Genomic DNA, 21,628 nt, shown 5'->3' with positions numbered 1-21,628 from the left:
TTACCCGTTAGGATCTGGCACGAGTATTCTTTGATGCAAGTTGTCACATCATACTAGTAAATGGAGGTGAATTTAACTAGTTGGGAACTAGTTAGAATAATAGTAGTATTAATGATATTGAGAACGACTAGGTATAAGGAATATGATTAGAAAAGAAAAAGTGAATTTCGAGGAATCAAAGTATAAAATAATATTGAAACTCAAGATCTAGGAGATAATAAATAGATCTATATACATCTCTGTGTCTGATTTAAATATATATCACTTGAAGTATCTAATAATCGGTTACGATTATCACTCAGTGATCAACGAGGTAGATAATCTCCGCCTAATAACACAGTTCAAACCAGTAATCAGTGAGATTATATTGGATGGGATCATAATTAACAAATTCTGCAAACAATATTTATTGAATGATATTTGTCTTCTAAAAATAATTTTATCCCTCATAATCATGGTGGATAATGAGAGTAACAATATTTTATCCAAGTGCATATTTCACTTTATCTTTTCAAGAAGATACACAAATTAATGTCGAATATTTTATTTCAGATGTAAAGCGATATATTGTTTGCTCAAATGAGCAATACGCTTAAACCGTTGATGTGTATACTCATGTTCTACCGCATACATGTTGTGCTTCTATGCATCCACAGACTGCTACAATAATGAATATTTATTATCTTTAATGTTTAAATTAGTACGGAAATATTTGTTCTCGTCCTTTTGTTATGATTTGTGCGATACAGATGATTGTTTTGTCATTGTTGTCTCTTTATTTTTCAATGGATTCCCCTTTTATACCTTATATACTATCGATTTTGTGTCAGGATCTCCCTTTACTTTCTAGATTTCTATCCCAAATTAGTAGTGGAAAAAAAACTACTCTTTTCCCATCAATAATTGATTTTTTTGGGAAAATCGTTTTGCGTCAAATTCACGCAGATTGTAGCACGTGAACATCTGATTTACGTCAAAATATCTGATTTCTTCTGTCTTTCGGTAATATGTCTATCCTACTAATGTTAGTAATATCAACATTTCCTTAAAATTAATAATGACCTTAAATATTCTACTGATAATACATGTCTTAATTTGAGTAGTGTATCTGTCAGTCTACCACTAACTTATAGAGTTTCATTGGCCAATTTTCTCTTTTTTTCCACCTTCTAATCCCTCATTATCAATAGCGATGTTAAGTTGTTGAATGTGAAATAAGTAAAAGGAGATGAGCAGAATTATTAGATCATATAAAAGAAAATAACTAAATATGGATAGTTTGTTTTGATTTTGGGTGATGTTGTCTCATATTTTTAAAAATACTTTTACTATCACGTACTAACTGTGTACTTTATTATTTATTGTGCACATCAAGGAAACCGTGATTTTATTGTGAATAATCATAAGATATCTTTTGTAAATGGGTTATCTTGTGAAGAGTTAGGTAAAAACAATGCTCTTCAGTTTTTTTTTTCTTTCACAAATTATTTATATTACGTTAATCATAGTCTTTTATGCATATATAATTCTGCATACAGTTAATATACAGATCTATACACTAGTCCTAATAAAATAGTTGGATGCAAATGCAATAAATGAAACCACAACTTATGTGGTTAATCTACTGTCAAATAACGTTTAATGTATACTGTGTATCACAGGTATTTTATGTGTAAGCTGACAGAAATCAATCACTCAATTTAAGCTTAACCGTTGAAAATTAGATAGATTCTCTTTAAAAACATTAAGATCTCTTATTTGTCTATGCTCAAAATGTCCATTGATATGTGTAAGTGGTTATCGTGTGATTTCATTCTCATAATCATTTCATACATTTTTATATAAATGTTGTCTTAACTGTTTCAGGACTTGTAGTTTTTAGTCGTTTAATCAGTTATTACTGATTACTGCTTGATGTTTACGTTTATCTTTATTAATCCTGCTAGTAATGTTAATTGCTAAATAAAAAGGTAATTGAATTGCGTCAATGATTGTGTAGCTTCTTCCACAGTTAGTATAATAAAGAAACAAAAGTAATATGATTATAGTTGTGATTACAAGTTAATCAGTATGCAGTAATACGTGAGATAGCTGGATAATGGTTACTTAATAATATCAAACCAATGCTGCAGATCTCTTAAGTCAACGAAAATCACGAGGTTAAAGAAATATCTTAATACAATAACAAAATAGTAAACATTAGAAAATAAAATCAAGTCTGCTAAAAGTAACGATTTCAGTATAAGATCCTTGTAGGTTATTTGGAGCCTCTTAAAATTAAAACTTTATTTAATTTTTTTATCATTATCTAGTGGACTGTGAACGATCTTTGGTTATGAAACGTTATGTACACGATTCCCTCAACACTATGTTTATATGGATGTGCACTATATGGTAGAGTTATTGATGGAGGAGTTTTCGTAAAAAATATCTACCATTCTTACAGTCAATCAATCATAAGCAACATAAGACTTGAAACAATGGTACATTGGTCCAAGTCACCACATCATATCGGTAAAATGATATGTAGTTAGCAAAATAAATAGCAAAAGAGTCTAAATAATCACTCATCTGATCATTGAACAACTAATCAACATATCACTGAAATTTTTATGATTGGCGATTTCAGTGGATATAACGTCCAATCTTATTCAAGGATTCATTTCTTGAAGTATAACTATTTCAGTGTGTCATACAGTTTCATTTTTAAAAAAATATAATTTGGTTTTGATTTTTTCCTTTTTTTCATAGGAGTATTCACCAGACCTTGCATATATTACTGGTAAAAAACGTGCTACACTAACTGATCCCGATTCTCCTGTCACTTTAACTAATATAACAATGATAAGTCATCCATTTGATCATGAGTCTAATGAAATAACATCTAATAATTCTAGAAGTAACAATAATAATCATAATAAAAAATCAGAGAATACTATCGTTTCATCAGCTAATGGTCGAAATTCTGAGTAAGTCTATATTATAGTACTCATGTTTTGTGTTTGTTACCTTTTCAATTTTCCGCCGTATTATATAGTTTTATTGTATTTGCTATCATTTTCAAGAGGTAAACGTACGTTTTGTTGCAAATCAAATACTATTATTACTGTTTCTGAACATTCTGCAAAATAATAATTTACGTTACTTATTTTTTTTACTTACATCAAAAATTCGGTCGTGTTCATTTGTGAAAGTAAAAAAATGGAATTGTGTTTGGTGCATTGACTTACATTTATTTATTTAAACACATAACTATTACCTTATGGTTGGGACACGTGATACGTATGCCCAACCACCGACTGCCCCGGCGTGTGATTGTCATGGTGTAGGAGTAGGTTGGAAGAAAGATAGGGGCGGGCATACCAAAACATGACACAAGTCCATGAAGTCACTGACAAGTGGACTGAGCCATGTTGGTAGGTATAGACTACCTGGTTGGGACCTGCGAGACAATAGTCACCGATGGTTAGAGACCCTGAATGACATGGCTCAAAATCGTTTGCAATGGCGCAGGTGCATCCACTCTTTGTGTTCTCCCAAATTCTAATCTTCTGGATTCTTCATATCCTTTTTTTCTCTCTTCCGAATTACTTCACTGTATTATACTCCTTGAATAACATCTTCAAACCCTAATGTTTCCTATTACTGCTTTTACTTTTACTACCTCTACCACTATCGGATTTGAATCGACAACTGCATCTCTGTGGTAATGTGGTATGGCAACTCGAACTGATGTACATACGTACGAAGTTCTACGTTGTTACTGACTGACAAATATTGGTACAATGGGGCACCAGATACATATGCGCCACCGAAAATAATGAAAATGGGAGGAGATAAACAATGTAAGGTGCATGTGGAAAGAAAAAAGGATAATAACGACCACAAATTAGTGTATGGTAGTAACATGATAATAATAATAATGTGGGAAACAGTAAGGTACAACCATAAATAATTCTTTCAGTTAAGGAAGCTACGGCCACTTTTTCTGAAGAATGTAAGAGACGTTTACTGCAAGATCGCCACTATTTCTGATATCGTCTCTAACCACTGTGTAGCACCATCTCTAGGACTCCAACCAGAGTCGTGAAGGACCAACAGAAGCTAGTCCTGTATAGTTTTCTTTCATACTACGACACCATGCCATCCACTGACCACCTCTCAGCTTTTTCCAACCAGTCCCAGCGTTGGTAAATAATGCACGACGTGAAATTCTGTGAGACCACATTCGTAGAACATGTCCAGGCCACGGAAGTTGATGTTTCAGGATGGTTACACCAATTGAATTATCGTCCCTGCGCCCTAACGCACGATGCCGAACCTCTGCATTACTAACATGGTGTTGCCACTGGATGTCGACAATCCTTCTGAGACAACGATGATCAAACACAGAGTTGTCTGGCATCCTCACCTTGGAGAGGCCAGGTTTCCCAAGCATCGAAGAGTTGGAGTTCCTTGTGGACTTCCGCCTCATTTGGTGGATCAGTTGTCACAGAGGGTAGGACAGTCTGATCGATGTTGCCGGAGCAACAGGCCAGTCGAACTGCCCTCCGAAGAACTCTGCCCATCATCCAAGGCGTCGATGAATGTTAGTGATTGGCATTCCGTCATCCTCACAGATTGTTTCGCTCACACCAGACTTCTTGCTGCCAGTGACTCGGATGAATTGAAAGAGCTTCCAGGAGTTACCGGATGCAGCTGCTGCTACCAACTCATTAGCACGCTCTGACCACCAGGCTTCTCGGTCCTTACGCAAGCTTTGTACAATTTCATTACGTAACAGGGCATTCAGGGGCATGCAATCCGCACTTAATCAGTTGGCAATCAGTGTCCGTAGGTATGGTATATGCTTTGCACCTTCGAAGTGCAAAGTACTCCTACAAGACTGGCAGGATTCCAATCCTGTACTCGCCCTGGATGGTGAGCAGATAGACGTAGTCGAGAAGTTCGTGTATCTGGGTAGCTGCATAAGTGCTGGTGGGGGTGTGAGTGATGAGATCAATGCACGTATAGTGAAAGCCAGAGCGGCTTATGCCAATCTGGGCCATCTTTGGCGCCTTCGTGATGTTAGTCTGGCTGTAAATGTTCGGATCTACAACGCGTCGGTGAGAGCAGTTTTGCTCTATGCTTGTGAAACCTGGCCTCTCCGAGTTGAGGACGTTAGACGACTCTCTGTGTTCGATCATCGCTGTCTCCGAAGGATTGCTGACATTCAGTGGCAACACCATGTCAGTAATGCAGAGGTTCGGCATCGTGTGTTCGGGCACAGAGATGATAATTCAATTCGTGTCACCATCTTGAAACACCGACTTTGGTGGCTTGGACATGTTCTACGAATGTCGTCCCAGAGAATTCCACGCCGTGCATTATTTGCCGACTCTGGGACTGGTTGGAAGAAGCGGAGAGGTGGTCAGTGCATGACATGGTGTCGTGGCATGAAAGAAAGCTGCAAAGGACTGGCTTGTGTTGGTCCTTCACGACTCCCTGGTTGGGGTCCGAGAGATGGTGCAACACAGTGGCTAGAGACGTTATCAGATATGGCTCAGAATAGAAGCCAGTGGCGATCCTGCTGTAACCTTCTTTTACTTTCTTCATAAAAAGTGGTTCTGTCTCCCTTACCTGAAAGATTTCTTCCGATTGTACCTTTGCGTTCCCTGATTACTAGCACATTACCTTACACCAATCTCTTCGTTATTGTTCTCTCTTTTTTTGTTGCGCTCCTTAGCTTTTTTTTCTTTCTTTGTATTCCTCTCGAATTTTCATTGTTTTGTGTGGCGCATATATATTGGCGCTCTCTTGTACCAATATTCATGTGTCCAAATAAAAAAATGATTACGTAACAACCTTCGTTTGTGGTCAAACTCACGGTGACCCGGAGTAGACCGACCTGTCTCGATGAGTTATAAGGAACCTGAAGAAACCCAGTGCTTATAAGCGGACGTTTCGCGAAGTCGCGAGCGACTTTACTCGCCATTTTCATGGCGTCATGAAATTGCAACCAATGCCCATCTATACTTTTTGGTGGGATGGTAACTAGCCTTGAACCTAACTCGGTTCTATATTTAGTTGTAACAGAATGTGCAACAAATTTACTGACATCGATCCGTTTGTGATGATGCATTTTTTGGTCACTGAAACTTGAGATAAGATTAACGTGAACAAGGGCATGATCAGAATCCAGATAGATAATCCAAAAGGAGCGGCAACCTTGTACACACCATCGCTATGTGGTCAATCTGAGTCCATGCTTGAGATGCAGAGGGAGGATGCCAAGTAGCAAATTGGCAATGACTGTGCTGGTAGTTAGTGTTAGCCAGAGACAGGTTGTAGTCTGAATACAGTTACTATAGACGATCACCATTGTCCGACCTGAGACTAACAAGTTCCCATCGGCTACCTAAACGAATCTCTTCTGTGCCTAGACGCCTGATCTGAGCATTCAAGTCACCGGTTTGTGCTATAATGTCTGTAGTGGGACAGTTAGTTCATGGTAAAACTCATCCTTGATCGCATCCGGACTGTCCTTTGCCGGAACATTGGCAGAGATGACGAAAACACATCGGTTCTCACACCGATTTCTTCGTACTTTTATGGGACTTTCTAATCTAACAGCAGATTACCGACTGTTGATGGGGATCCAACCGATCAGTGCTGCCTCATCTCTAGCGCCTAGTACGACACCAACACCAGCGAAACCAGATGAAGATGCTATAGGTTCTCCGGATAACCGCCGGTGATACAAGCCTTTTGAAGCGACAAATGGAGAGCGAATTTGTGGTACTTCATCGAGTCTTGAATACGGGTCTCGGACAGATAACCAATATTAATATTGAGAACTTTTAAGGACATAACCAACCCTATCTGTTTTTCGATCGGCATTAGTGTGCGAACGCTGAAGGAAACCAGTCTAAATGGTATACGCGTTTTCAGATCGTTTCAGTATTCGGTGGAAGCATCCAAATTTCGGCCAGACGGTGAATTGAGATCATTTAGATAGGATAGGGTTCCCACTATAGGTGAACTGAAATATAATTTAAAAGTGGGGATACATGAGGTGAGAATAGAGGTAGATAAGTGACGTAGTATATAATAATAAAAATGAGAGTTATCAAATGAATGTGAAATGCTTGAATTCTAATTGGAGCAAGCATAGTATTTTGTGAAATAATTGTCATCTCATCAGATTTGTTTGAGGGCTGTGATACTGCCCGGGTGCTCAGACCGAAGTAGGTGGTTTTCTTAGGAGGCCACACCTGGATCCTTTGACCTAAAGGTCTGATCCACAAGGCAGTGGAACATCGTAAGGAGATACAGTCTCATGGTAGTCGGTGACCAACTACTGGTTCATATGCCATTTGTTCTCTCAGGATACTGGAGCCCATGTGCACCATTGTTTTGGAATCAGGGTTTTCGGACTCCCCTAGATGAACTCTCCGTGTCCGCCAATCCGGTTGAAGCGCCGGATATTCGCTTTTGGTCCTCTCAATTTCGTAAATAACACTCGTGCCGCGAGAAGGCGGTGAGTAGGAACAAACTAAATGCTGGTCAGTTTGAACCTGAATAATTGCTTTGTTTTGATAGGCTATAATTTCCTAGTAAAATTTAATTGTGACCACTTGTATTAGTATGTGATATTCCCTGGTTACACAGTGTTATTATTATTAATTTATTTATTTGAACACATAAATATTGGTACAAGAATGCAGTGAGTAATACTTCCCTGTCAGAGGCTATATACGCGTGGCCATGTGAGAGCATTTCGAGAAGGAGAGCTGACTCTCCCCACTCTCGGCCGTATCAGGGCATTTGGGGACGCAGTCAGTCAGTCAGTAACAACGTAGAACTTCGTACGTACGTACATCAGTTCGAGTTGCCACACCACATTAGCACAGAGATGCAGTTGTCGATTCAAATCTCGTAGTGTTAGAAGTAGTAAAAGTAAAAGCAGTAATCGGGATGATTAGTGTTTGGAGATGTTACTTAAAGAGTATAATACAGTGAAATAAATTTGAGAGGAGAAAAAGACAACGAGGAATAAGGAGATCAAAATTTGGGAGAACACAAAGAGTGGATGCACCTGAGCCATTGCAAGCGATTTTGAGCCATGTCATTCAGGGTCTCTAACCATCGGTTGCTATCATCTCGCGGTCCCCAACCAGGTAGTCTATACCTACCGACATGACTCAGACCACTCGTCAGTGACTTCATGGACTTGTGCCATGTTTTGGTCTGGCCGCCCCTATCTTTCTTCCAATCTGCTCCTATACCACTGAACATCGCACGTCGAGGCAGTCGGTGGTTGGGCATACGTAACACGTGTCCATGCCATTCCAACTGACGAAGTTTCACTACGTCATCAATTGATTTGCCATCCTTACCTAGTACCCGTTTCCTAACAACTGCATTACTTACTCGATGGCCCCACGATATACGAGCAATATTTCGAAGACACCTATGATCGAATAGTAGTAATCTACGAATATCCTCTACTCTTACCGGCCATGTTTCACTGCCGTAAAGTAGGACGGGACGAACTGCTGCGCAGTAAACATGTCCTTTGGTTGATAGACGGATATTTCGCCTACGCCATAAATGACGCAAGTTGGCAAAAGCTAGTCGAGCCTTCTGTATCCGTGCTGAGATTTCGTCACACACCAGACCACAAGGGCTGATGAGACTTCCAAGATAAGTGAAGCGATCGACACGCTCAATTACTTCACTCCCTATCATTAGTTCGGGTGTCAATGCAACCAAATCCTGAAGAAACATTTTGCATTTCAAGAGGGAGAATCACATCCCGAATATGCCTGCATTGTTGCTTAGAGTGGTCAGAAGACTGCATTTTGTCAGCGTCTCCACTAAATAAAACTATGTCATCAGCATATTCTAAGTCAACAAGTGAACCTCTCGGTAGAAGTTCAACCCCTGTAAATTTAGATGAGGAGAGTGTTATCTCTAAAAGTACGTCAACCACAAAGTTGAACAAGAATGGAGAGAGTGGACAGCCCTGATGAACACCACTTGAGATAATCAATTCTGATGACAGTTCGCCATAAGCTCTCACTCTACCAGTTGTGTTCGAGTAGAGAGCCTTTATAAGGCTAATGTACTTCTTTGGTACTCCTTTCAGTGACAAACACTGCCATAGAACTCTATGATCAACAGAGTCGAATGCTGCCTTAAGGTCGAGAAATACTACCATTATGGGGCGTCTGAATGTGTGTCTGTGTTCTAGAACCTGACGTAGTGTGAATATGTGGTCTATACAACCACGTCCAGGTCGAAAACCAGCCTGATTTTCTCTAGTCTGTTCTTCACGAGCTTTAGTTAGGCGTCGAAGTATTATCGAAGCTAACATTTTAGACACTATATTAGTCAAACTGATTCCTCTGTGATTGTCACAAGAGGACTTTTGTCCTTTCTTATAGACTGGCACAATCAGTGATTGAGACCAGTCAGATGGGATTACGTCCAGTTCCCAAATTCTACCTAAGACCTCAGTTAATCTCACTGCTAATACTGAACCACCATCCTTAAAAATCTCAGGAGTAAACCTGTCAGGGCCTGCTGCTCTCCCTCGCTTCAGATTTCCTATAGCTTTTTCGACTTCATAAAGAGTCGGAGGACCTACACTAACTTGCCATTCAGGTTGACTACAGATCGTGGGAAACCGAAGTGTGGCTGTAGGCCAGTTGAACTGATCCCTAAAGTGTTCTGCCCATCGATCAAATCTCCTGGATTGAGAATGTATAATATGTCCATCTTTCTCTGAGTGTTTCGCTAACAGTCGGGTTCCTAATTCCGGTTTCCTTAACGAGTCTGAACAATTGTCTGCTATTACCTATTGCCGTTTCCTTTTCCATCTCTCTTGCTTTCGCTACCCACCACTGTTCACGATCATTGCGTAGACTTCTTGTCAGCTTGTGCTTACGCTGACTCTGCTCTTCATTATGTTCAGAGCCAGGTGGGATGAGTTTCCGAGCATCAATCAGTGCGATAGATGCTGCTGAGATCCAGTGTTCCTCCCTAACCTTCTGGTTTACCTTACTAGCAGATATCACTGCTGTTTCCACAGCTTTTCGGATATCATTCCATGCTGCCTCGGGGTGGGCATCACATACATGGCTGCCTGTTTTCCTAGTTGTTCGTGAGATATACTCTTAGCTTGACTATCATTAAGTAGGACCCTAAGAGGTTTACTTGCAGCGTCTTTCCTACGTTCAGTAAGACGTAGACAGATACGCGCTCGTACTAGAGCATGATCTGAATCTAAGCATGTGCTCCAGAATGAGCGACAGTCTTCTATCGAGCCCCTCCATCGGTGGCTGATAGCGATGTGATCTATTTGGGTCCAACGTTGGGACGAATTAGGGGGTCGCCATGTTAAAAGATGTTTTTCCTTATGCTTAAAGTTAGTATTTGCAAGGAACAGGCGGTTATCTGAGCATAGCTGCAACAGACGGTCGCCATTATCTGTTCTTTGAGCCACGATGCTATAAGATCCACCCAGGTGTCTTTCCTTTTCGCTTAGTTTACCTACTTGAGCATTAAAGTCACCGGCCATTATTACTACATCCGAACGCCTAGCTTTTAGGAAGAGGTCGGAGAGCTTTCTGTAAATCTCGTCTTTTACATCATCTGCGCTGCAATCAGTGGGAGAGTAGGCAGAGACGACGAAGAGGCAACGACGAGTGTCTCTATCTTTTCGGATCCTTACTGTTCCGTTCAGTCGGACAGCGCACAAACGACTGTCTACTGGGATCCACTTCAAGAGGGCTAGTTCTGCCCTAGGACTCAATCCTATACTTACACCGGCGAGGCCACGGGAAGCAGAATCAGGGCTTCCAGATACACGAAGTGTGAATCGAGTCGGTTCTTTATTTTGGCATGGTGAGGTCAAATGAATGACGCTACTTGGATCCTGTATGCGCGTTTCGGAGACGCAGCACACATCGACGGCGCGGGATTCTAAAGTCCTAGCTAAGGAAGCCTGCTGTCCTATTTGGCAAAGTGTTCGTACGTTAAAAGCTCCTACGTGTAGTTTAGAGCGTGGTTTCAGGAGACCAGGAATAGCGTTCCACGTACTCGAATCGTTTGCCCTAGCGGTGCGAGGTGATAAAGAGACGTGAGGAGGGTTAGTCATGGAGATAAGAGAGGTATTAGGAGGTGTAGGAAGGATTTGAATGTGACCAACTCGGTCTCGTGTGCTGTTACGGGTATGAGGGTTGGTGTCACTTCCCGGCTGCCCACACCGTGGAAGGGTATTTCTTGAGGAACCTGAAATGGAAATTGGATTAGTGTTGGTCTTGACGACCTGGGAGCGTGACCGCAGAGCCCAAGGGACAACTGCTTGAGGTCGGTTGCACACGGCCTTTTCGTGGAAGGTTTTTAATGTGTTAGCTCCGTTCTTCAAAGGGCCTTACCGCCGGAGAAGGAAATCCGTGAGGTAAGGTGAGGTGTAACATTTTTAGGGTCGACCTTTTCTAACCCCACCCCTCCTTGTGGGAAGGCAGCACCGCTGTAGATGCTAGTTGTCTGAGGGAAACACCTTACTGCTGTCACACCTCTGTACAGTCAGCAGTACGACTTCGCCCTCAGACCTTGAGTTGCTGCTTTTAGTCTTACCGTTCACCAATCGACTTGCCTGGCATGGTAGAACCTACAGGAACATATGTTCCAGCCAATATAGCTCGGTTGGGTCATCACGATAGGCAAGCCCGACCACCGCGTCAAGGTAGCAGCTTCGGTCGGGGGTGGAAGCATTGATTTATAACTTTCTTACCAAGTACAGGTTTATGTACTCAACTTTGAGTTAAACTGCTTTTTATTTATGATAACTAGTAATACTATGAAGCACCCGAACTGAAGTAGTTGGAGCGAAGTTCGAACCTATTACCTATTATTTGAAACCCTAGTACTTTAAACATTGGACTGCGGTTATGGTAATCAACCCCAGTGTTGGTTAAAGGGTGAATGGAAAAATCCGGTTTGTTTTATGCTATTTGTTACTTGTTTAACTCTGAACAGTAGACTTTTCTCACTGAAATATTAACCCTTGATCTAGATTATTTAGTTTAGCCTGACAGGATCCATGTCATTTTTATTGCTCAACGCCAACATTGTTAGTAAAATATGTAGTCAAGTGGTGAATCTCCCATTGTGAATTTCTAATGGTTAAATAATGATTGAAGTGGTTACTTGAATTTAGAATCAGTGGCGTATATTCTGTCACGATTACTTTCATCTTCAATAGTTTTTAAATAAATAAAGTTTTAAGAAAAAATAAATAATTCCACAGAGGATTACTAACCACAGAAATAAAAGCATCACATAATCGCTAATAGATGAGCCACATGACTATCAACTATTATGTTGAATGTTCAAATGTTGCGCTATCGAATTCGTTTCTATCAGTTTGATATTATTTTCGGCTTTCACATTAAAAGTATAACTTGAAAATTTATTATTATTATTATTGTTGTTATGTGGAAAAAAGTATATCTTCATCGCCTAACTAAATTGAACGAATTTTTTTTCTTGTTGGCACGTTTACTCAACAGATAATCAGTTTTATGTATATCCCAGTACTATTAATAATTAGTCGTTGTTAACTGTAAATTACACTTACATTTTATTTCTGTTGTATAAATATATTTTCCCATTGGAATTAATTTATGTAAAGTTGTAGTCTTGTGTTTATTCTTTTTTTAATTTTTTTAATTTGAGATAATTAAGTATAAACCTGAAGATAACAGGATTCATAATCAAGTTACGTTCTGCCTATATTCACTTTCATATTTACGTTAATAAATGCTGTCAGGTAATAAAGAAATCAATCATATAATGTGTGTATAGGTTAACACAATTGTAGTAACTCAACAAAATAACTAACTAGTTACTTTATTGATAATAATCTGAAGAGGTATGTACTCTTCTCGCAACTCATTGTTTTCAGTTTAGGTATACCACATGCAAATCTCTTCTTTCATAATTGATATAGAGTTTCTTACTTTTTCCAACCTTATTTTCCCCACTCTGAAAAACTATTCACAGCCAATTCTAGTCTTCGTATATATATCAGACAAGAAAGTACTTCCTATTTGGGTTACGTGTCTGGTTTTATTCACTAGTTCTATGATTTTTCGAGTCATAATAGTAGTTTGATAAAATTATCATAGGTGTTTGAAGACTGAAGCACAAAAGTGACCTCTCCTGGAATCATATGTTTTGAGAGTATGGTTACAGTATTCACGTAAATAAAAATTACAGACTAAACCTTGTCAAAGTCCTGTATTTTGATCATCTAAGTTATAAACTTTGTTTAAAATCATTTTACTTTTATCATTAGGTTTGATTAAAACCCAGTATGCAGAGAACACATAAACATGGTTAAGTCATTTGAAAAATAAGCATTTGAAGGATACAACTTCTATGGGTCGCTCATTCACCAATGACATTCAGACCTATTTATCTAAATGATTACCATTATCATATAAAATTCTTTATATGGCACCATCATAATATCGACCTGTTTCTCCTGTTTTGATTATGGGTGTGTATTTCTTTTTTATTCTGTTTCTAAATTGAAATACAGCAAAATAATAACAACAAACATCCTCAGTGACATGGACAACAATAATAATAGTATCAAGAATTGGGATTTTAAATTAAGACAACACAGATGTAAGCGAACATTATCGTTTTTAGTTAGATCATCATCAAGCTTTACTCTAAGCACATGAATATTTGTAATTAGAATATGAGACTAATCAAGGTCAGTTAGTGATCACTATGGAATAGACAGCATAACTATGCATAGTATGTAAACAGTACACATTGGTAGTAAGAAGACAAATGTACTAGTAGTGATAAGAATAATATAATAACAGAATTTCCAGTCAATAGTTTAACATGGAAGTAGGTCAAACGTGGAAAAAAAAAGAACATTAAAATAATCACAAAACACTATCAAAATTACGTAATAAGAAGTATGTAAATAACTAAGTAGTGAAGAATATAAACGGAGGGAGATGAAAGAAAACAAATTAATACGGGATGTGGGAAAATTAACAAAATCATTTATTAAGTCATATCCAGCCAAGGAAGAGATAACAGTGTCATGACTTTATTCTGAATACATCAGTGTCAGTTATAGGTTCCGATTCCTACGGCTTCTGGTATGTGTGAGTGACGAGTCCCATTGAGAAATAACCAGACTATACTACAGGTCACTCAAAATGTCTTATTTTCTTCTACTATATAATTTCTATTAATATAGTGTGACAAAATATAACTGAGGATTATCTTTGTCTGGCCCTTTCCAAACCAAGCTAGGAGATTTTAACTCATTCGTTGGTTAAGTTGCCTGGTAGTACATCCAGTACAGTTATTTCCACAGGAGCAGGTAAATTTATAGATGCACATCGAAGAGGTGAACCCAGGTAATTTATCGTTTGTTCAAGTAGATATCAATGGTCCACTAGAAAATGTCAACACAAGACTAGTTGCGTTGATTGTTTTATTAACTGTCCTCGCTAATCTCTCATCCAGGACATCGCTAACCACATCTCTGTTGAATTGTAGATTTAAGAATGGGGGTTTCTTACAATTGATCATCTCTAACTTATATTTCCGCGCGTACATGTCTTTAAAAAACCTCTCGGTTAGTCGTTATCCGTCAATATGTTATCAATATACTCCAGTTCCTTCCTTATAGTGTTATCTCAGCAGATCTTTTTCCGCTCTGTTTGTGAGACACTGAATCAGTTTTTTGTAGAGGATGGGTGTAAAACTGTAGTTAGCGTGCAGTGGGATGCAAAGGAGCTCTTTTTATACACACGTCTCCTCGTCTTAATCAGATATCATGGAAATTTAGTGTATTATCACACTCGTCCTCACCATTGACAGTGATTGCCGGGTGTACACTATTGAACTGATTTAAGAGTTCCTTATTAGTATTTTGGTTTATTATGATCAATGTGTTGTCGATATAGCGGCAGTATAGATCTAATTTATCTATATCTTTTCATTGATGGGTTTATTATCGATAAGTTTTTGGAGTTTGATGAGATCGTAAAGCTTTTTATCGACGTATCCTGTTTTGTTTATTAGAGCGACATCTCCCTTACCTGGCTTGGTTATAGTCAGGGTGTCATCTTTTCTTATTATTGTTAAAGCGTCCCAGAGCGACTTGGTTAATAGACGCTTAGTGGTGCGTTTATTATTCTTGTATTGTTGATAACCATCGACTAACGCAGTTTTAAACCTAGGTAGCTCCTTCGATTCGGTTGAGACCAAGTCAGTTGTTAGTGAAAACAAATTCTCAAACTGTACGTCAGTGTCTAGTTGGTTGGTTCTGTGCCCATAATTTCAGGATTTAGGTGCCAAAGATAAAGCTTCTAGTTGTACTACATCTAATTCAGCACTGGGAAAATTATGGACTTATCGCTTCGGATTGAAAGGAACTCCACTTTCTGGTCTTTGATTTTCCAGTGTTTTCATTAATTGTGTCCTTGTCTTCTTGGACCTACTTTTGGACGCGGTATCCACATAATCCATAAAAATTCATCTTATTTCCAATAAAAGATTTTTAACAAAACATTCCCTCTGTAGAAGACTCTTTTCCAAGTCGCTTATATTATTTTAAATTAGAGAGTTTTCATTTAAAATGTTATGTATAGCATAACCATTGTCGTTATTTTTTGAACTTTTCAAGATATAGACTATTTTCATAACGTTTATAAACTGTTGTATATACGTAATGGATATTCAAAAAACAAGACTTCTTATTGAACCGTTCTGTATGACGTATGTCCGTTTTCATGATTGCTATTACTAACATCATATATGGAGTGACATGGTTGTATTCTTTGATAATAAATAATAATTTCCTTGCATTTTCACATAGTTTACTCGTTTCCTTTTGTAGAAATAGAATTAAGTTACCCTAAATCGAATTAACTACACATTATGTAGTTCTTTTTACTTGGGGATGGGGGTGGAAAAGCTAGTTAGTTAATTAATCCAGTTGTTTAGATCAATCAGTCAATGATAAAAACTATATAAGTGACAAAACCATTTAGATATATACTAATCTTATAATAATTAATTTTTCTTTTTTTTTTATGATTAAATTTTAGTACAAATAATCCTTTTGATGATAAAGTTTCTACAAATCGAAAACCAACTAATGGAGTTAATGCTAGTGTATATGCTATGAGTTCAAGTTCCGCTGCTGCTTTTGCCGGTGATGGTGACGGCGGCATCGATTCTATGTACACTGAAGAAATCAATGATGCAACTTATGATGATGGTCGGGAAGGTGTAAAAGTACGTGCACTATATGATTATGTTGGACAAGATGGCGATGAAATCAGCTTCGTTGCTGGTAGGTATTTAATTTGTACCCTTTTGATTACAGTTTTTTCACTTTCTTTGTCTCAATGACCACTAAACAATGAATCAATGTATTGACTAACCTATTCTAATGTGTATTTTTTAAAAGCTCTAAAGTTGAACAATACTTTTATCTGTTTCACTGGATTTTTTCTATCAAACTGATATCGGTAAATCATCAAAACATTTTGTATAACCAACTAAATTAGCAAAATGAACTATTCGATCGAGAAATGTTAATGAAAAAATAAGTACACGAAAATTACTATTTTCTTTTTCATATGTTATCTTAATTTTGAGGATAATAATAATAATAATAATCTCATATTTCATGTTTATCAACTTGTTTTCATTTTCGTACATAATCTCTTATTGTTCACGCTCGTATTGTTTTTAGCGGTTGCTCCTGACTAATTTGATAAAACTTAACTATCAGGGAACAGATTCTTGTATTTAGCTTTGATGTACACTGTACGTAATATCTGAATCTGCGATTCACTGATTAAAAACCAAGTACTTTAACCACTGAGATTGTATACTGTAATTTCATAACAGATATTTACTTAGTTGGTCCCTATACTTTCTGTTCAAATATTTTCCCCTGAGATTGTTTCATTTTTATTCTGTCATAAAAGACGTAAGCAGTGTTGTTTCCTCCCAGTTCTCCTTTTAGTGGCTTGTATGCCGATTAGGTTATCATTTATTTCCTTTTTCCACTGGATGTCCAGGTTTTATGATAGCTAACTACTGTCAACAATATTCAGGGGAAAATTAGTCAGCTGGAGATTCTAGATATGCCTTGATGGTGCGAGTGTCAGGTATCAGGAGATGATGAAATATTCATTCCACCATCCATTGTCAAACCTAGTCCATTTCAATGTAGAGTTACTTAACCCAATAGCCATATTGTATAGTAATCGATTAAAGTTGACCCACCATAAGAACTAGGTAATACGACACTGTTTAATATCACTGATTTACTTTAATATTTTTACGGTTACCTTCTATTAGAAATCTTTGTAGTGTTTGGTGCGTTGTTTATTTATTGCAATTCATTAATCGATTATGTTTTCATGTTGCATTTGTGTTTAGTTGATTTTATATTTATATTTTTGTATTTTCATTGTGTCGTGATCTCATTATTTGACTTGGTCATTTTACGGAGATTTTCAAAAACTTGGTTTTTTAATGATCATTATCATAAGTAGGTGACTCGTAAGATTATAGAGAATAACACATTATGGCGCATATGTATTTGTTGCCTAATTGTGCCAATCCTTATATAATAGTAGACTGAGTTGGAGTAATAGGAAGAGCAACTTAGCAAGGATAATCATAATGTTTACGGTATTTCTAGTGTGGTATAGTTTAATTGACTAAGAAGGTTTATTAAGATAGTGAATATATAATGGTGTTTAATGGCGGTGTCCATTGGTTATATGAGTAAGTAAAAACTGCATATATATGTACTACCAATAGCATATCGAATAGTTTCCTTTTTACATTATTTTGAATCAAGAACTTCATGAACTCATGGCGCTGAAGTTGGTTTGCTTTCAAAACTGATTCTAGTCAGAGCAGTTTGTTTAAGTAAACAATGGTTAGAGTTTCCTGCTATAGATTTTTCATTTCATGATGTAATTTACGTAATACTATGTCCTTAATCTTCATAACAATTGTTCGGTTTTTCTATCAACTATAAGTCATTCTATCAAATGTATATTCTAATGGTGAAATAATCATATTATGTCTTTTATCTTCGTTCATTCGAACCTCAACCTTAAAGTGTGATAAAACAAATTGTTGAAGATTCTAGCTATTTCATTAATCAACATAACCTTGGTGAATAAGTAGACAATTCTTTTCAATTTAGATGCTAAGTCACATCCACGTCTATGGTGTGTTAAATATTTTGTATATATATGCTTGGGGAAAAACGGAATAGTTGTTTTCTGTCTTTTGGATTCGAATGTGTTTTTGAACAAAGCGAATTTAAGCTTATATCAGTTTTATGTCTTGAAAAATTACCACCACATAAAACAGTCTAAATTTTTATCTAACTCACTTATAGAGGTTGTTTTGCTTTTACTTGTTAACAGATTTCATGCTTGTATTGTTGTGTAAATATTACCCGTTCTCAGTAACTTCTTTACATCTTATTATTCTATTAATTGTGAATTGCATATCTCTTAATAATTATTCTTTACAATCCATACGCTTTCGTTTAGAAGTTGATTTTTTTCAGGAGGTGAAACACGGTTAAATCTACTCCATACGCCGCATATATTAGATCAGCTTTTTCTTATTCCATTTATTAAGTCGCTCATAGTCATAACAGTCCTAATCTTTCTTCATAAATTTCAAACGTTTTACTCATAACTAATTTATTGGGAACTCCAAGAAATTATTTTAACAACAGAGTTATATAAGAGGCTAGATACTAGTAAAATGTTTATCTCATCTTAGCTTGTGACTCTTAATCGTGCGTGTTAGAAGCACCACATGAAATAAAACCCAAGGATCGACAAGCTTCTCAATGACCCGATATGGGTTAGCGAGTAAACATTTCTGTAGAAATCTCGAATGGAAATGAAACAACTGTTCCTAGATCTCTTGTTTCCTAATAATTTCCCAGTTAGTGTTATGATGTAAGTTGTCTCTTCGAATCATATGAATTTTATTAAGATAATAATGTTAGCAGCAGTAGCAATAATAATAATAATAATCAAGATAAGTAACTATTTTAAATTTATATAGATACTAACTTTCTAAAGTTTTTTTTGTTTATTTATTATAGGTGACACGTTTGAAAAACTTGAAGAACCTGATGATCAAGGTTGGTGTAAAGGACGAAAAGATGGTCGTGTTGGTCTATATCCTGCAAACTACGTAGAACCTTGTTCAAAATAATGCTACACATAAAATATTTGATCCATCATTTCTTTTCATCTGTGGCTTCTTGTTGTTCTTTGAAACATTTTTACAATTGCTTGTATTCGTATCGTAGAGTATTGAAGGAATGTGCAAATAGTTAAAACATGGAATTTACATCTTTTTTTATATCTTCGTTGATATATATATATATAAATATAAAGGAGCGGTTTCTCCCACATGTCCTACATACTTTTTGTAGATGAGAAAACGTGACCCTATCATATTTTAAAAACCATTTATTCGAGTTATAGCGAACCACGAAAAGAGGACCTAACAAATTTCATTTATTGATGATTATTTTCGGTTTATTTTCTGTGCCGCATGGATTTTTTCCAGAATGAAAATTGCTATTTAATGTTACATTTCTTCCTTTAGAAAACAATGATTATCGTTTTCAATGTCATCACCATTGTGTAATATCTGTCACTTACAAATGTTGCTCTGTCACTGTTGAATAAGGGATTTTCAAGTGTATTCACCATATAAATCAACTCTTACTATTTCCTTTATCTTATTTTTGTGAGTTGAAACACCGTATAAACTTTGATGAACAATATACATATGTAATAGGAATAAATCTGAAATATTTATCAATTAATTTATGCTTGAGTATAATAATTTCGCTTTAAACATGGGCGCTGTCTATTCTACTCATTTCCCATCTTTTTAAAATAATTTTTGTCCATTTTAGTATACGTACATATTATATTCATATTTATGTATATATATATGTCTTAAAGTCGTTATATTAAGGCAAATTTATAGAGTTTCTCATTGTTGCTATATATGAATGGTATATTTTTATTTGTAACCTTATCATTAGTTTTTTTCTACTTATTAGCATTACATTATATCCTTTTTTATTTTTTCCCTCATGAATTGTTTGTCATATTATTTTTTCTTACATTCTTTCATCGTTTCTCTATTATATTTTGTTATCTGACAATTGAGTTGTCTGTTCTTCTATATCTGTGCATGAATCATAACAGATTTTCATCGTATTACGTTACTTGCTTCAATTCGGTTGAAATTTTCTTCCATCTTATATATATATATATATATATATATATATATATATATATATATATATATATATATATATATATATATATATATGATTAGATAGATGAGAGACCGTATCCGCTAAATAATTTCTTAAATTATACTGAACTGATAGATCAAAATGATTGAAAAATTTCATACTTATCACCAATTTTTTAAATTATTGTTCAAATAGATCAATGGATTTTTTAATACGACTGAAGGAGTGCAAGTAATAGTTTGATCATGTGATTTAGGACTAGATTTCTACTAAGCAGATTTCAAAAGATGAAAGCCTTTAGTTAACTGATCGTGTGTATACAATTTAGAATATTACAGTTGTTTACTTGCACGGAAATTTGTCTGACTATGTATTACCTGTCATTTAGTAAACAAATAATCGACAATAAAAATGTTATTCGTAGGCAATAATCAATGTTCATTTGTTTTGGCAGTTGCAACGATTAAAATAAAAAATAAATAACTTCTAACATGTCTATACGTTTTAGTGATCTCATATTTAAATTATGGCATTTTCATTAACGGTATCAGCAAATGTTGACTTGATTATCAAATCAATATTGGTTGATTTTGGTCAAAATAATACGGAAAAAATAAAAGCGATGTTGATGCATTTTGTTTTATTTATCAGCCTTTTTACAAGCATAAATACCATTGCTTTACCAAATGATCAAAACAGGAATTTGAAGATATTCCAATACGTGAATTAACGTAACATAGTGCTTGTTCCTCATGGTAATAGACTAATAAACATGTGTTGTCATGTTGATTTGTATTGATTGTTTGAATTATCTCATTGATACATGAGATTGCGTGCATCCTGTGCAGATTACCTCGATATTCCCACAAGTCACAAGCATTATAAGAAGAGATGGATGGTGGCTAACAGTGCAATCCACCACGTACGTTTCCTCCCATTTGGGACTTGTTAAGTCAATGTACATGCATTCCAGAGTTGATGTTCACTCTAAAACTAGCCACCATCAATCAATGCTAATAATTTAAAGCAATCCGTACAGGATGCACATCTGCCAAAAGAAACTGGTAAATTGCAGTCCTAAACATCTGTGGGAAGATGTGAATTGCAATTTACCCCATTGAACAAGCTAAGTGGGAAACACGGTGGCGTTTGAAGCAAACATTACCGGTTCGGGTCGCGGAGTGAGAATCAACTCTCCGATTCAGCTGACGAGTCCCGAATAGGGCGAAACGCATGTCGGATTTTCCTACTGGTTAC

General features: G+C 36.6%; 1 protein-coding gene across 2 annotated transcripts in view; it reads left to right on the top strand.

The window, feature by feature from the left end:
• Window positions 1-20,382, top strand: part of PACSIN2_1 (Protein kinase C and casein kinase substrate in neurons protein 2) — a 45,457-nt gene extending 25,075 nt beyond the window's left edge. For both annotated transcript variants that reach the window (XM_051217875.1, XM_051217874.1), the window contains 3 exons: window positions 2,752-2,969; window positions 16,140-16,387; window positions 19,193-20,382. In XM_051217875.1, coding sequence (XP_051073972.1) covers window positions 2,752-2,969; window positions 16,140-16,387; window positions 19,193-19,305 — 579 coding nt within the window. In that variant the 3' untranslated portion in view covers window positions 19,306-20,382. The remainder of the gene's footprint in view (window positions 1-2,751; window positions 2,970-16,139; window positions 16,388-19,192) is intronic.
• The last annotated feature ends 1,246 nt before the right edge of the window (window positions 20,383-21,628 follow it).

This window comes from Schistosoma haematobium, chromosome 1, assembly GCF_000699445.3.
Source record: "Schistosoma haematobium chromosome 1, whole genome shotgun sequence".
NCBI lineage: Eukaryota > Metazoa > Platyhelminthes > Trematoda > Strigeidida > Schistosomatidae > Schistosoma > Schistosoma haematobium.
Note: the sequence above shows the minus strand (reverse complement) of the source record. Positions and strands in the feature narration are given on the sequence as shown.